This window comes from Thalia democratica, chromosome 4 (genome assembly GCF_965202585.1).
Source record: "Thalia democratica chromosome 4, ktThaDemo2.hap1.1, whole genome shotgun sequence".
In the NCBI taxonomy this organism is placed as follows: domain Eukaryota; kingdom Metazoa; phylum Chordata; class Thaliacea; order Salpida; family Salpidae; genus Thalia; species Thalia democratica.
Genome location: NC_139168.1, coordinates 30,606,500 through 30,622,597, shown reverse-complemented (window position 1 = coordinate 30,622,597; position 16,098 = coordinate 30,606,500). Strand labels below are relative to the sequence as shown.

The following is a 16,098-nucleotide window of genomic DNA, read 5'->3' as shown; positions in this document are numbered from 1 at the left end:
TAGACCTGTATCGTATATAAGTAAATACAATAAACTTTAAGCATGTTTGACAATAATTTTGTTGGTTATAGGTATTTAAGATATAAAAACTACAAAAAAAATATCAAAAGATAATTTGATCACTTAAAAATTATTTTCTTATTGTCAACTAACTATTTTGGCTAATACAAGAAAATACTTTATAAGATATAATTGAAACTGTTTTAGTCAATAGCTAAGAGTTTGGTTAATTATATTTTTAAAGTATATAGTATTTTGAAATCAGGTTTTGTATGCTAATATTTTCGAAAATTTATCCTTGCGATAATTTTTAAACAAAATATGTAAAAATTTGTAATTTATACTTTAGTTCCCACGTAAACAAAAAACTTCCTGCATAATTTGATAGTTTATTTACCGAAAACTGAAAATGTAATTCAAGTATTAAGCGTTTAGTTTGTTTTTCAAAGAAATGTCTATAAAAAGTGTATTTTATTTTGTTACATGAAATAACTTTATAATCATTTGAAGCTTCATATGATTTTTTAAAAGATTTATTGACTATTTTTCATACAATGAAATAAAATAATATTTTTATTTAAATCTTATAGATAATTCAAAGTAACTTTTAAAAAGATTTTTAAGTGTTTAAATACGTTTAAGTTTAAAATCGTTTAGTTAAACTAAATTACTTTTAGACTTGAACTGTACTGTAGTAGATAACTTGTTTTAAAATATAATTTTGTATTTGTCCGAATGAGACTTTAAGTAATACTTCAATGAAGTGTGTAAACACTATTAACTGTAATTAAATTGTATATCGCATACTGATTTTCTTAACGTATGCTACTAAAATAACAAAGTATAAAATAATTCTTAAAAATTTTTGTACAGTTTAGTTAGTTTACTATAAAAAGCATATGTGCAATACTTACAAGCTGTCCGAAAAATAGAAAGTAGCAGAACAATCGGTTTAATATTTTTGTTAAAAAATTGACTCAGAAGTCATATTAACATCTTGAAAATAAAGTTTTCGGTAGAAAGTGAATAAAATATCAAAGTTCAGTTACTAACAAAAAGTGGTAGGAATTTTTAGATTGTCATCAGTTAATGCTTTGAACTTTAAACTGTTGTATGTATTTTGAACATATTCCTAATTTATTGGTACATAATTTTTTTTGTTGGTTCTTAAAAGAAAGTTTGTAACAAAAATATTGTATTATGAACATGTACATAGCTTTATGATTAAGTTACAAAGCATTTTTTTTTTCATCATATAAAATTTCTGTAAGGTTCATGAACTTTAAAACTAATACTTCTCATACTGCAAATTTAGATTTTGTAAATAAACAAAAATATTTATATCCTTTTGTATTTTTTTTTTGTTTTCGATTGTAACAATCTCATCTTAAAAAGAAACAAAATATGCAACAAAAATTAGTAGATACTTAAATTTAACTCAGGATTGAAGACAATTTTTTTTTCCTTTTTTTTCGTACAAAAGCTGAAATTGTATTCCGCTCTACCGCAAACTAGAAAAATTATTTCAAGATGAAGCTCATACTGGCGAAAATGGTACTCGTGTACATTTGTGCTTCCTACGCTATGCTGACTAAGTTGATTCAAAATACTGACAACCAAACTCACCCGTTCAAGTTTTTCTGCAAACTGCTTTCTTCAAACTCGATTCGATGCGGCTTCAAGGACGAGCCTGTGTGCGGGTCTGACAACAGAACGTACGGGAACAAATGCCAACTCGCTAAACGTTCCTGCCAAAGTGCAAAGCCTCTTCGGCTGACAAGTTTAGGAAAATGCAACTTTCGACAATGCTCAAGGTCCTGTTCGCTGGAGTACGAACCGGTCTGCGCAACCAACGGGGTCACTTTCAACAACAGGTGCTTTTTGAACATGGCAGCTTGCAACGCGGTGGAAAAAGGCGGTGACGGTTTTTCGGCCAAGCACAGTGGTAGATGCCTCGCCTGCAACAAAGTGTGCTTTAAAGTTTACCTGCCTGTTTGCGGTTCCAACGGAAAATCGTACGCTAACAAGTAAAAAGTTTCTTTTTTTTGCTTTGAGTTAAAAGCATTTTAGTAGGGGCAAGGTAGTAATCTGTTTGAACTGTTTTATACTAGTCTTTTATTAAAATTGTTAAATGTGTTTTTAATACTTATAGGAAACTTTACAATAGTAAAACAAAGGCTTTTTTTTATATATTTTAACGTTTTAAAAGTTTTTTGTGCTTTTATTTCATTCTAATGATTTTTTTTCCTTAAAAATACAGGTTTTGTTTCGGATACTACCAGAAGTTAAGTAGTAGTGCATTTTTTGCATTGCAAGTATATTTTAAGCTATTTATTGAACAATCGACCCGCCAAACTTAAATCAAGGAAAATATTTCGCTTCAACATTACTAATTTAATTTTAAAAAAAGTTAAATATAGACGTTTTCATAGATGTTTACTGGAACTTGAGCAATGCTTGGCAAAACGACAAGGAAGGAAAGTGCCAACAGTTGAGAGCAGAGGTATATGCAAAAAAGAGTGCCCTGACTCTTGCGCGGAATTTTACGACCCGGTGTGCGCTTCTGACGGCAGGACTTACTCGAACACTTGCTTCTTCAACATTGCAGTCTGCAACGGAGCCAAGATCACAGTCGCTCACGACGGAAGGTGCGAAAATTGGAATGTTTAGTTATTGATTGGATTTATGATACCTGTTTGTTTTATTACGCTAGCAATAAACATAATAAAGTTAATAGCCTACAGTTCAATAAAAAACTACGAAAAAGATTTAACTAAATTTTTTTTTAAATATTTTAGAAACAGTTTTTACCAAATGTAAAAATGTTTTCGTTATATTTTGATTGAGCTGTTTTGTAAAAGTCGTTAGAGTTAAAAAAAATTGTTTTAATTTACGGTTTACTTTTGTAAGGTATCACTTGGTATTCCATTTCGTTTCTTTTTAGAACTTTATTGTCAGAAACAAAAAGCGTTTATATTTTTTTTGATGTTTTAAATCAGTAAATACTAAACTTAATAAACAAATTTATTAAAAATAGAATTTGTTTAGATTTGTACGTTATTAAAAGTATTTTTATACTTTTTGTTGCTATATGTTTTGTTTCAATAATATATAATTGGCTAGCTAAGTTTAAATAAAGTAAATATATGTAAAGTCTCGAGTACAAATTACTATAATATTTGCAGTTTTGTAGTATTTTCGCATAAGTTTTGTAGTAAAAGTTCACAAAAAAAAAAACGCTTTGTGGTTATACTTATATAACTTCGTATGTGTGTTAATATTTTATAGACTCCGTAGATCTGTTCTTAAATTTATTTGAGAGCAGTGAAACGCCTTTAGTTGAAATAAAGTTTTAGCACAAGAACATCTGTGGTACATAGATATATATATATATATATATATATATATATATATAATTTATTGAAATGGCGATTTTAAAAACTCTGGAACATATGTTTCACAAAGCTTTAATTTTTCATAAAGCTTTGATCATCAGCCAGTTAAATTCAAAATAAAAAGCACTGTACTAAACAAAGATACAAAAGTTATGCAAAAAAACAAAAAACAGTATGACGTAATATTGTACATTACAAATATTCAGTACAAAATTATATATATTTAATATTAATAATAAAATTTAGTATATATATATAGAATTACTAAAAACTAATATAATAAGTATTAGAACAAAAATAAACAGCTCAGTTTAAACTTTTTACTTTATATTTGTAGTTTCATTTTTGCTTAGTATTTTTATAATATGTAGTTTTATACGATAATTTTTTTACGATGATTATAAACAAATAAAGGTGTTCTAATTTAATATTTTATTTACGACCAGGTTTCGGTGACAAAAAATTGTGACATCTTCAAGCAAAAAAAAACAGTAAGCTACACATAACAATGTCGTATATCTATAATCTTATTAAAAAACTTATTCATGCCTGAAAATCTAAACAAAAACTAAAATGTTACATATTCGAAATTTCAAGCTTATTAGTGTGTAGTTAGGTAAAATTAGTAGTATTTTTAAAACGAACTATATCTAATTAATATAATGAATCAAAACCAATTAACTGAATTAAAAGCTTTTTTTTAATTTTAAAAATATATATACCTTGAAATTATCTAAATAGAGTTAAAAACTATGGGGCATCGGAATTTTAAGCAAGTTTCAACAAAACATTAGCAAAACCCAAAGTCACTGAAAAATTTCAAAAATCTAATTTTATTTAAGTTAAACGGATTTATAAACCAGCTAGAAAATTCTAAAAGATTTTTAAGTTAAATCGAGGACTATCTAAAAATTTTAATTTAAACCAAATATCAACAAAACACAATGAAAAAGTCAAAAACATATTTTGTACTAGTAACATAATCTGATTTAAGTTTTGTCTGTTTTCCAGTTTATGAACCATACATTCTACCCATACAGAAAAGACAACAACAGAAAAATTATATAAATTCTAAATCAAACCACCCACCAACCATACTAAAACAAATCCCGAAAATGATAGAGGCCAGACTTTCTAAAAATTCAAGTAACAAAAACCTGTTCAACAACATAAAAAAAAAGACTATAATGATGCTTTAAAGATAAATAGATACAATTATGAAATTGACTATATAGAAGAACGCAAAAACAAAAAAAGAAATAGAAAAAGAAAGACTATATGGTTCAATCCCCCATATTTTAAAACTGTCAAAACAAACACAGGTAAAAAGTTTCTAAAAATAATAAACAAACAGTTTGGAGAAAATAGTAAGTTAAGAAAATATTTAAACAAAATCTATTTAAGATTAAGCTACAGCTGCATGACAAACATTGAAATAATAATAAAAAACTACAACAAAAAACTAATAAACAACAATAAAATAACTAAAGATGAATCATGTAACTGCAGAAACAAACAAACATGCCTCCTGGAAGGAGGAGAATGTAGGGCAGAAAGTGTTTACCAGGCAAAAATAAAAACAGACAATTCACCAAAAATATACATTGGACTAAGTGCCAATCAGCTAAAAAAACATATAGCAACACACAATACAACAATTAAACAGCAAACCAAACGACAAGACTACCTCCAGTACAAACAAGCAACCTAACTTTTAAAATTAACACACAAATTAAAAAGTGAAAACAAGAACTACAAATTAACTTGGAAAATACTACAAAGGGAAGAAAAATCTAAACGAGCAGTAATGACATGCAGGTTGTGCTTAAAAGAAGATTTACTAATAGTTGAATCTGATACATATTGCATCAAAAAAGAACGGAATTAACGAGCTCATGCAGACACAGAAACAAATTTATATTAATAAACTGAAAAATAGACAAACTTAAACCATATTATATTACTAGTACAAAATAGGTTTTTGACTTTTTCATTGAGTTTTGTTGGTATTTGGTTTAAATTAGAAATTTTTAGATAGTTCTCAATTCAATTTCAAAAAATTTTTAGAATTTTCTAGATAGTTATTTAATCTGTTTAAATTTCAACTGTTACATTAACTTAAATAAAATTAGATTTTTGAAATTTTTCAGTGGCTTTGGGTTTTGTTAATGTTTTGTAGATTTGGCTTAAATTCCGATGACCCACAGTTTTTAACTCTAATTAGATAAATTTCAAGGTATAAATATCTTAAAACTTAAAAAAAAAGGCTTTTAATTCAGTTAATTTTTTTTGATTCATTGTATTAATTAAAAACAATTCGTTTTAAAATTAGTTCTAATTTAACCTAATTATACACTGATAAGATTGAATTTTCGAATATGTAACATTTTAGTTTTTGTTTAGATTTTCAGGCATGAATAAGTTTTTAAATTACATCATAGATATACAACATTGTTATGTGTAGCTTACTGTTTTTTTTTTTGCTAGAAGAGGTCGCAATTTTTTGTCACCGAAACCTGATCGTAAATATAATATTTTATTTGCACATCTTTATTTAATTAAGCTTCTAAAATTCAACAAATTGAGCAATCTTTTTTAGTTAAAACAAGTTATCATATTTTTATAAAAGTTCTCATCAAATAAAGTCTCAAAGATGTGTTTTATACCTCAATAGACATTTAGTTTATCTTTTGTTTTGACTATAGTTCAAATTTACTAAAAGCAAAATAAAAAAATATTAATATTTTTTTTTTGCATTTTTAGCAACGATGTATTGAAATGTAAACTGTAAAGCTTAAAATAGAGAACATTTTAATGTATCACCTACAATTAAAGGTATGTTTTTGTTTGATTTAAACGTTTATATGAATTTTAAGCTATCATGCCATGGTGAAAGTACCAAGTTTAAAAATGTAAACTAAAACTAATTTAAAGTCTTTTATGATATTTATTTGAAAATAAAACAGCTTTATAATCAAATTTTTCAATTCTTTCCACGTATACAACTTTAATTATAGTTGAAACGGCAAAATTTAAACTAAAAAACAAAACGAAAACCACTTTTTAAAACAAGCTGGCATAATAAAAAACTTATTTAATAAACTTTATTTCTAATGTCTAAATAGCATAAAGTTTATTAAATAAAGCAACTAAAATAGTTAGTTTGGTGTTTTCTTAACTATATAGTTATTTTATTTCAAATTGCGTTACGTTTAAAAAAGAAAAAAAAGCTATTAAAGTTTTTATAAAAGTGTAACTGATACTTATAACTAGTACATATCATTAAAAATGTTATTAATAAACGTTGCTAGATTAAGTTAAAAAAGTTTAACCTGCGGTATAAGTAAAAAAAAGTTTTTCAGTAACATTCTATGCAACACACAGAAAACATAAATGTGGTTTATCGCTTGTATTTCAATAATTCATCAGTTCTAGCTAACTTACGAAAACAAAAGAAGTTATGTTATGATTTTTTTTTTACAAAACTTAAAACCACATTTTCGTTTTCTAGAAAAAAAAGTTTGCTTAAGTTGCTTCGTAGTTAACTGGTTAAACTATTTTTAGATTAGCTCTTTTACTCAAAGTAATTTTTTACAGTGACATTAAAAAAGTGTTTAAAAGATAGGTTTTTACATAACAGTAAGTAAAAATTAAAACTTTTGAAAAGTTATGAGGACATATAAATTGTTGAACCTTAAGTTAAAACAGTTCAATAGTTACCTTGATTTTATATATAAATTTGTTTTAATTGAAAGTTTAAAGTATTTAGTTCTTTTGTTTTTAACGGTTTACTACAAACCTTAAAGTAAAGTATAAAAATAGTTTATTAGTAAAAGTATTTAGTAGTTTTATTTATATCATTAAATACAAGAAAACAAAAACTCTAGGTAATTTAGTTATACTTACTAACATTTAATCATTACTTCCAAAGTATACTGCTATTTTTATTTCTAAGAGAAGGCATTTTTTGAACTATTTAAGAACTAATAAACAATTTTTTTGCTATTTCAAATTAGTCATAAAAAACTTTTTTAAGTTGAGCCAATTAAAGTTTAAACAAGTTACAATACAAACATAAGTAAAAACGGACATAAACTGTATAAAAAAAAATCATTAAATTTTCGGTATTAAGCATAATACTTGAGAAATATTGAAAAAATTTTTTTTTATAACATACGTTGTATTTTTGGAACATGACAAAACTTTTAATTGTGTTTATACTACAAACAAGCCAACATTGTACTCAATCTTATTACAAGGTTTTTAAGGGAACTTTTAAGCATGTAAAAGTGTATACAAGCAACAACATAGCATAAAAGCTAATGTTAGTTTGGTGAAAACCAGCCAAAACAAAAATAAAAGACGGTAGTTTTATTAGACGTCTGTTTTTCTACTACTAGACAAACTTGTTAAGTTTTTCCTTTTGTGTGATATGCAGTTTAAAGTTTTATTTATTGTTGTAAAAGCTTATTTTTTTAAAATTATAAAAACACATAGTTATACTTTAAATTGTAATATTTAAAGATTTGTTACAGTCGACATTTAGAATTTTTATACATTAAAACTTTTCCAATACAAATCAACTGATATTTAATATTAGTGTTTAAAGAACAAAAACAAAAAGCAAAAAAGAGTTAAATGTCTGAAAAACATTAAAAAAATGTAATATAAATGTTAACTTAGTAATTTTATTAGACTTAACATTCTTCTATTTTAATTTGTATCAATGTCGTGCAAAGACATTAACAACTTTTAGCAAGAGTTATTGCTAGCTTTTGTTTACAAAAAATAATTTTTTCGACTTACATTTATAACAACATTGGTTCGTATGCTACGTAAAATTTTAATAAATTTTCAATTGTACAAATTAATCAGTCATACTTGTAGACAGTAATAACTAAAATAAACTATTTTAAATGAAGTATTGAATTTTAAATTTTGCTATGGCACATTTTACCATGACTTAAAAAACTTGTATGTTTAGTATGCAATAATAATCCATTATACTAAAATCTTACTTGGTCACAATGGTTACAAAAGATAGAAAGTAAAGTAAGTTAACGGAGTCTTCCTTTTTCCGGTCTTTTCTCTTTTAAACAGTCCAAGACGTGTTAGTTACTGTTCGAATACACTGCAGTTAGTAAAGGAAAAAATTTGAAACGATATGCTTATTGAACACATATTTTTTCAAAAACTTTTGTATACAAGTAGTAAGGAACAGTTTTATTTCTAACACAATTTGTTTTGTTTTTTTGCTTAGACATGTTTATATTTAATAAAACTTCTAATAACAATTTAAGATGCTAGAACATACTTATAGCTTTAGCCACAAAATTTAGCAGTTTTGTTTGTAAGATAAACCTTAAACATTAAAGTATCTTAAATTTAATAATTTAATAAACAATAGAAAGTTTCATTTTATTTTTAATTTGTTATATCTTAGTTTTTTATTGTACTATAAGTATTATAGCATTGTAAAATGTTTTTATATTTACGAAATAAACTAAATTTACTTATTAAAAAAAATATGTTAAACGTTCTATTAAGAAGATATTCCCATTTTTAAGTTAAGTTATATATTTAGGAGTTTTATTTTTTGTAAATAGGTAGGTAAAAACTTACATTTGGTTCTTTCTAGTGAAGCTGATACAATACCTATATTAAATTTTTGGTTTTATATTCACTTAATTGTTTGTTTTTTCGTATACTATTATAATTGAAGCTTAGATAGCATTCAGTTGTAGCCAATTATAGTAGCTTCGTATTTTATCAAATAAAAAAATACGGCTTAAATGCGATAACTGATAAAAATAAGTTCCAGATTTGTTTAATTTGTAACAACTTTAACTTGATTTTACTGTCGATTATGTTTAATTTGGTGATTGTTACGTATTTGGTTATATCAGCAGTTTCCAATGCGAAACAAAATATCCTCCGTCCCATCTACTGGAACACAACTAATTCTGAGTAAGTTAAAAAAAAATATGTTTCATTTTATTTTACTTAAACTTGCACTCAACAAAGCAGTACTGTTAATTTAGTTTTCTGATATCATAGTTCGTCAAAAAAGTTTTTTAATTTTGAATTTTACTTTTAAACAGAATTACATCAAAAGATTTTATTATGAGCGTGAACTTGTTCGACACCCTACCATTCAAATGTCCATATGTGAGTGACAAGGAAGATAAAAGTGAAAACTTGTTCGTTTCAATTTTTTTCGTCGACGAGCGAGGCTACCAGAACTGCGATTCTTCCGACGGAATATTTTTGAAAAGCTGCTCGCGTCCTTATGACGTAATAATGCCGTACAACTTCTACTTTACCGACTTTTCTCATTCAGAGTACGTTCCTGAGGTGTTACCCGGACAAACTTACTATTTTATATGTAAGTAATAAATTTTAATAAAGGTTTTTTGAAGAAAAAGTTAGACATTTGATGTGTTGTTATCGTGTTCCGAACATTACAGGTTTGAAAGAATTTCAACCAAAATAAAAAGTAATCGTATAAAAAAACATACACCATACTTATTATGTAATTATAAATTATGAAAAAAATATTTTATAGCAACTTCCACCGGTAGTAAAAGCGGTTTAAGAAATATGAAAGGAGGTTTATGCAGGAAAAATAACCTGCGATTAAAAGTTCACGTTGAACTTCCTTCAGAGGGTATGTATTTTAATTGAAAATAATAGAATATTTAACTGAATAAAATACTGAAGTAGGTTGCAGAAAGTAATTTAATGTGTTAGTATAAGTTTTTTTCAGACATTAAACTCAAAACTTTAACGGTAGTATAAGAAACGTTTTTAATTTTAATTAAAACCACAAAATTTAAAAAAGTATAAACAGTTATAACATTAATTTGAAAACACTTAAACATTTTTTTTTATATATTTAAATAAACTACTCAAGATCTCCTATAGTTTTGTTTTTATGTTCAATTTTTTGTACGAAGTTAAAATAAGGCAACTGCAAAAAATAAACCTGTTTTTTGTATTTAAAATTAAGTTTTTTTACAGAAAACTTATATGTTAGTAGTGAAGAAAAGCACAAAGTAGATTCAGACAAAACATCCACAGAACTCTCAGAAAGATCACAAAAGATCTCAGAAGTTTGGGTAACAGACTATTTAGAAAAAGTGAAGAATGACTTTAATAATACTCGAGAAAACAAATTAAACAACACAACATTGACAAAGTATCCAGAACAAGTAAATCAACAAGCCTTGGTCGGAGTGGCTGTCGTTATTATCGCTTTGACGTTGATTTCACTAATGATTCTAATTGTTCACACTGTAAAAAGCTATAAAAAGAGAAGCAAAGACTACATATTCAATCAGAGCAACATAGACAAGCAAATCGATAATACAAATTCACAGTTTACGCAGATAAACAGAAGCAACTTAAAGAGAAATCAAGCACTAAATGTACCAACAAGCAATCTTCTTAACGAACACATTTATAACTCGGTCAACAATGAAATATCACCTCTGCAAAAATCGAGACATTGCAGTTGTACTGAATCTAATGAGAGGAATTACTCTATTCATTCTGTTTATCGCGCGTCCGACGAAGGTTATTATAGTAACGGTGGCACTGTAGTTCATGTTTAATAACAAATGGTTTAAGCAATCCACTCATTGGTTTATATAGAATATTTTGTGTAGATTATGAAGCACAATATTAGCTAAATTCAGACGTTTAATTCCTACTTTGATAAATATTAACTTTTTGAATATAGAAAATACGATAATAAATTACTATATTTTGAATAACAGATTAATGTTTAGAAGATTTTAAACAAAAAAAAAAATCAAAAATTGTTAATTTTACTATAGGTAAATACTGTTATTTGAATTGTTACTCACTTTCAACTTGAAATTTTTTATTCCTATGTTAACCTTATGTTATTTTTAGTCTTTTTGATTGATTATTAATATTTTAATTGAAAATGAAAGATTTAAACTTTTCTCGTTATCACATGAGTTTGATTTTAATAAATGAATAACTTAAGTCTACTTTTAATTTTAATTTTAAAACTTTTAGAATTAAATATTTAAAAGTATATTGCAAAATTTCTTAGCGATTGGAGAGAGCCTTGGCACTGATTAAGTTTTCTTCAGAAGAATATCATTATAGCTATAAATTATTAAAATTGTTAAAGTTTGGCTCTATTCATGACAAAATTTGTTTTTGTTTACTCAAGTTTTTTTTTCTTCAGTCAAATAAAAGTTTTTTTTTTCTCCTTTGTAAAATTTTAATCTTAAGTATTTTACTGTTATTAATACAAAGTTTATTCTAAGAAAATTGAGTACTAAATTACAGATAAAATAAAGTTCTTTTTGTTTGAATTGTACAAAAATGTTGGTTGAAAACTAACTAAAAAACTTGTAAATTAAAAAAAACATTGTTTAATCATCTTTAAGGTAAAGTTTATTTAAGAAAGAATTTATATATAAACTATTTACATCAATTATTAGCAAATAGAAAAAGTTTTTTTAAGCTACATTATCAAAGTATCAATATAACATTCTATTTTATAACATAATATCTTAAAATAAACTAAAACTAGGAACGTAAAACTAACTATTATCTACTTGCAATAAGTTATTTTAAATTTCTTTTAAAAATTATCAAAATCTAACTAAAGTGTGCAAAAAACTTAAATAGTTACTTTACCACTGTTTTAAAGTGTTTAAAACTATAAAAGTTTATATTTATCTAATTGAAACTTCGATTATGTACTTTACAACAAAATAGAAAATAATAGTTCTATTCTTAATGGTAAAGCAATACGCCAACTTTGCTACAGAATATTTTTTTAGATAATTTATATAAGTACATAAAAACAGAGTAACAAAAGAAAAATTTTATTTAGTAAAAAGTTTCTAACAATAAAAAATCAAAGAAAAAAAATAGTCTGAATAAGTTATCTGTTTTAAAACTAAAAAAATAATATTTTGGTAAAATCGAGAAACAGTATTTTATAGTTGTGTTTTCTAAAACTTTAATAAGTTTAAGGTCAAAAGTTCATACATAAATGTTAATACTTATTTCATTTATTCAATTTTATTAATTTTTTATATTATATATGTTTAAAATGTTACCTGAATTTTTTTTATTGAATAAAAAGTTAATTTTAAGAGTCATACCTAATCCAAAGCTGAACTTTTTAACTAGAAACGTACACATATACAGTTTATAAAACCATAAAAAATAACAATTAATGAAAGTTATAATTTATGCTATATCTATATGATTGTAATCTAACACTAGTACTGTAACTTATAAATGTTACCAAGAATTTCTTTCAATTATTAAATTAAAATTTACTTATTGATACGAAATATCGAAGAAAAAATAATAATCTGGTAGTTTTTTGTTATATAGGTTTAGCCATTGTTTATATGAACTTTGGTCTGAAAAACCTAAAAAACTAAAGTTATACTTGTTTAACAAAAACTATATACAGTGTATAAAGATCTATATACATTTAAAGTTTTGTTTAAGTAAAGCATTTATATATATAAGTTTTTATATAAAATATTTATAGTAAAAAAGGTTCTTTGGTATAAACTACTATAAATGAATAATTTAGAGTTGTAAAGAAAATAAACTGTGGAATAAAAGAAGCTATTCTACTGCTATTGAATTAGTAAAGTAGCTTAGTTGAATTTAACATATGAGTCGCTATAGTTAGTTCCTATACAGAATAAAAAATCAATATCTGGCTTTGATAAAACGTATTTTTAAGTCATCAAAGTTTAAACATTATTAGCTATACCATGTGAAACTTATCCAAACCTTGAGTTTGTCTAGTCGAATTAGTTCAGTCATCAGTCAATTTGTTATAAATTACTAAGCTGAACCTGAATGACTGTTTTACAAAAGAATAAAACAGACACTTGGATTTAAAGCCGAAAACTTTACTTTGGTAAACTTTTTTTTGCGGTTTAAATATATTTTGTATACTAAAAAAGGGTAAACTCCAAATACTAAATTTTTTTAGAATAATAATAATAGGTTTAATAATTAAACCTTTAAAAGTTTAAAAGCAAAATCTACCTTATTCCGAGTCAAAATTAAAATTATACTTAAGTTTACTTTGCATTAAAAGTATATATAACAAGAGGTATATTTAGAAAGAGTTAAGTAAAGGTTTTAGTGTCAAAATATGTAAATTATAAGAAATACTTCAGTTAAATGTGTACACGGTTATTGTGTTTATTAGAAGGTTTTATCTCAAAAGGTCTAGTTTGATTATAAAAACTATAAATGAAGTTAAAACGCTGTTTTTACAATTATTTCCATTTGATTTTAACTTCAGCAGTAAGTGTAAATTGACAAAAAATGTTTTATATTTATACTGTATGGCTTGTATACTATTGGTTTTATATAACAGGGTATACAAACAAACAAAAGTATTAGCAACATTTAATTCTAATCTGTTTGAAAACCTTTATACGTACTGTAGTTAAATTAGGTTGACTGAAAGTAAAACAACAGGCAAGTTTAGAAAAAACATGCATTTGTAAAAGAAAGCTATATTGCACCTTTTCAAACAGAACTGCTATATGAGTTTGCTTCTTAATTTATAAATATTAAAATATTTTATTAATAGTGTACGTCCTTAAATTTTTCATTTACTAAAGAAAATACTTTACTTATATTTAGAGTTAACTTTATATTCAGTAGAAAAAGTGTTCTCTTAAAACATAATACACCTATACTGTGTTTGCGTATTAAAATGTTAATAGCAACTTAACTGACTGTCTAACTCCTAAAAATAAACATTAGTGTTGTTTGTTTTTTTTTAAACAACTAGAATGTGTCGAAATAAGTGAGATAAATTAAAATCGGTTTTTAAACTGCTTTTGAATTTCAATTCATAGCACGTTCGTTCTGTTTTCACAATAACACCATGAGCTTTTAATGATCGTGTAATCTTGTAAGTTACTTTAGACGCCGATTATCGCAAACATATTGTCGCGATTGTGTTTTAGTTCAGCTATCAAATTTAAGAGTCTTCAAGAGTAAAGTTTTCATTTAGCATGCTACACTTAGGAGTGTTAAAAATTCATTAAAGTTATACTTTACTTGTTATTTTTCAAATCTTTATTTACTATAGAATTTGTATTTTTTTTCTTAATGCAGCTTAAAATCTCTAGCTACTGAATTTAAAGCATATTTTGTTTTTAAACTCAACAAACAACCTTGTTTTCGAAAACTTAGTTGTGCTTAAAAAATAAATAATAACCTTGGTTTTGATTTAAAACAATCATAATAATTCAGTTTAAATTTTTTTTAAACTAAAAACTTTTGATGAACCAAGTTCAAGGCTTTGAGAGTAAACTAAATTTTTTTCAAACAATTTTCTTTGATACATACAAATAAATAATAACTAGAGATTTGTTTTTATTTGTTGATTTCTTACTGACTACGTGTTAGTTCAAAAATCATAAAATATTTGTGTCCTCAAGGAAGTTATTTTTTGCTGCCAAGTTTAAAGCTGAAAAAGCATTTTGATTACAATAGCTGTTTACGTTACAGTCTTTTGTTGCAGTCGTATAACGACGTTTGAAATGTGTGTAAAAGTTCATGTCTAGCCCAACAATAGCTTCGTTTCTAAAAATATCACATACGTAAACAAATTTCTTAAAAAAAGCTCTATAAATTTTTGAAAAATGTTAAACATGCGGTAAGTTAATATATTAAAGTGTTTTAAGACAGCTTTTGCTGGTAGAATGCTCATTAATAATTCATTGTTGTCGTTTGTTGTTAATTTTGCCTTTTAAGCTCTGCTTTCTAAATTCTACTAATCTTGCCTAAAAATCTTCACGACAGCAAAGTTTACTTTTAAACTTGAAATTATCTACACATTCTTTATCATTAACCAAAATATGCAGAAAACAATATTAGTTTTGTTTTTTGTTTCTGTAAAAAATTTGAAAAATGTTAACGTTATTCTCTAAAGTAGGGTTAATTTTTCCAAAACTCTTTTTTAAATTACATTAAGATATTATACTTTCTCTTAGCCAAAAACTTGCTATGTGTACTAAAATTAATTTTTGAAAAACAAAAAACTTTCAAAACTAGTATATGTATTCATTTATCATAATATATTCGAAAACACCTCATTTTTATAGGTAAAGGTTAACAGTAACGTATACATAGTTAAAAAATTTAAAATTAGATATAACACTGAAGTATTTTTAAACTTTCTACAACAAAAATAGAACTATATGAAAGCTGCTTATAAGTTTAGAACACAAAACTAATAATATATGCTAAAAACATTATAAACACAGCAATATATCTACATTACACCTGCAACTTGCAGGCTGCAAGTATGTAATTTAGCCAAGGTCCATCATTTGATAAAACAAAAATTTTCTTAACTTGAGTAGATTTTTGTTAAAATGTCGTAAAAAAACTATATCTACTAAAAAATCTTATTTCCTATAAGTATTTATCAGTGCATGATAAAATAATAATGGAAATATTTTGATACCATGTATAAGAAATAAAGTTATTAAAAAAAATTACGTATACGCACAATTAAAAACAATAATTTTCAAAAACACATTACGGACTTATGTTCAAACGAATCTTTGCATTATTTCAAAAAGCTTTTAAATTATATAATTATTGCTGAAGAAAAGCTTTTATTTAAAACAAACAAAAACTAAAATAAAAGTTTCTA

The 16,098-nt window shown here is 25.1% G+C and overlaps 1 protein-coding gene across 1 annotated transcript; it reads left to right on the top strand.

Moving 5' to 3' along the window:
- The first annotated feature begins 1,542 nt into the window (after positions 1-1,542).
- On the top strand, positions 1,543-2,734 carry LOC145834941 (uncharacterized). The gene is made up of 2 exons (XM_082942471.1): positions 1,543-2,027; positions 2,433-2,734. The coding sequence occupies exons 1-2, from the start codon at positions 1,552-1,554 to the stop codon at positions 2,668-2,670; spliced, it is 714 nt and encodes a 237-aa protein (XP_082798597.1). The 5' UTR covers positions 1,543-1,551; the 3' UTR covers positions 2,671-2,734.
- The last annotated feature ends 13,364 nt before the right edge of the window (positions 2,735-16,098 follow it).

Excerpts from the sequence above, each read along its gene's own strand:
- LOC145834941 (XM_082942471.1), top strand. The coding sequence starts at position 1,552 with ATGGTACTCGTGTACATTTGTGCTTCCTACGCTATGCTGACTAAGTTG. Across the intron at positions 2,028-2,432 it reads GGAAAATCGTACGCTAACAA|ATGTTTACTGGAACTTGAGC; the intron begins GTAAAAAGTTTC and ends ACGTTTTCATAG.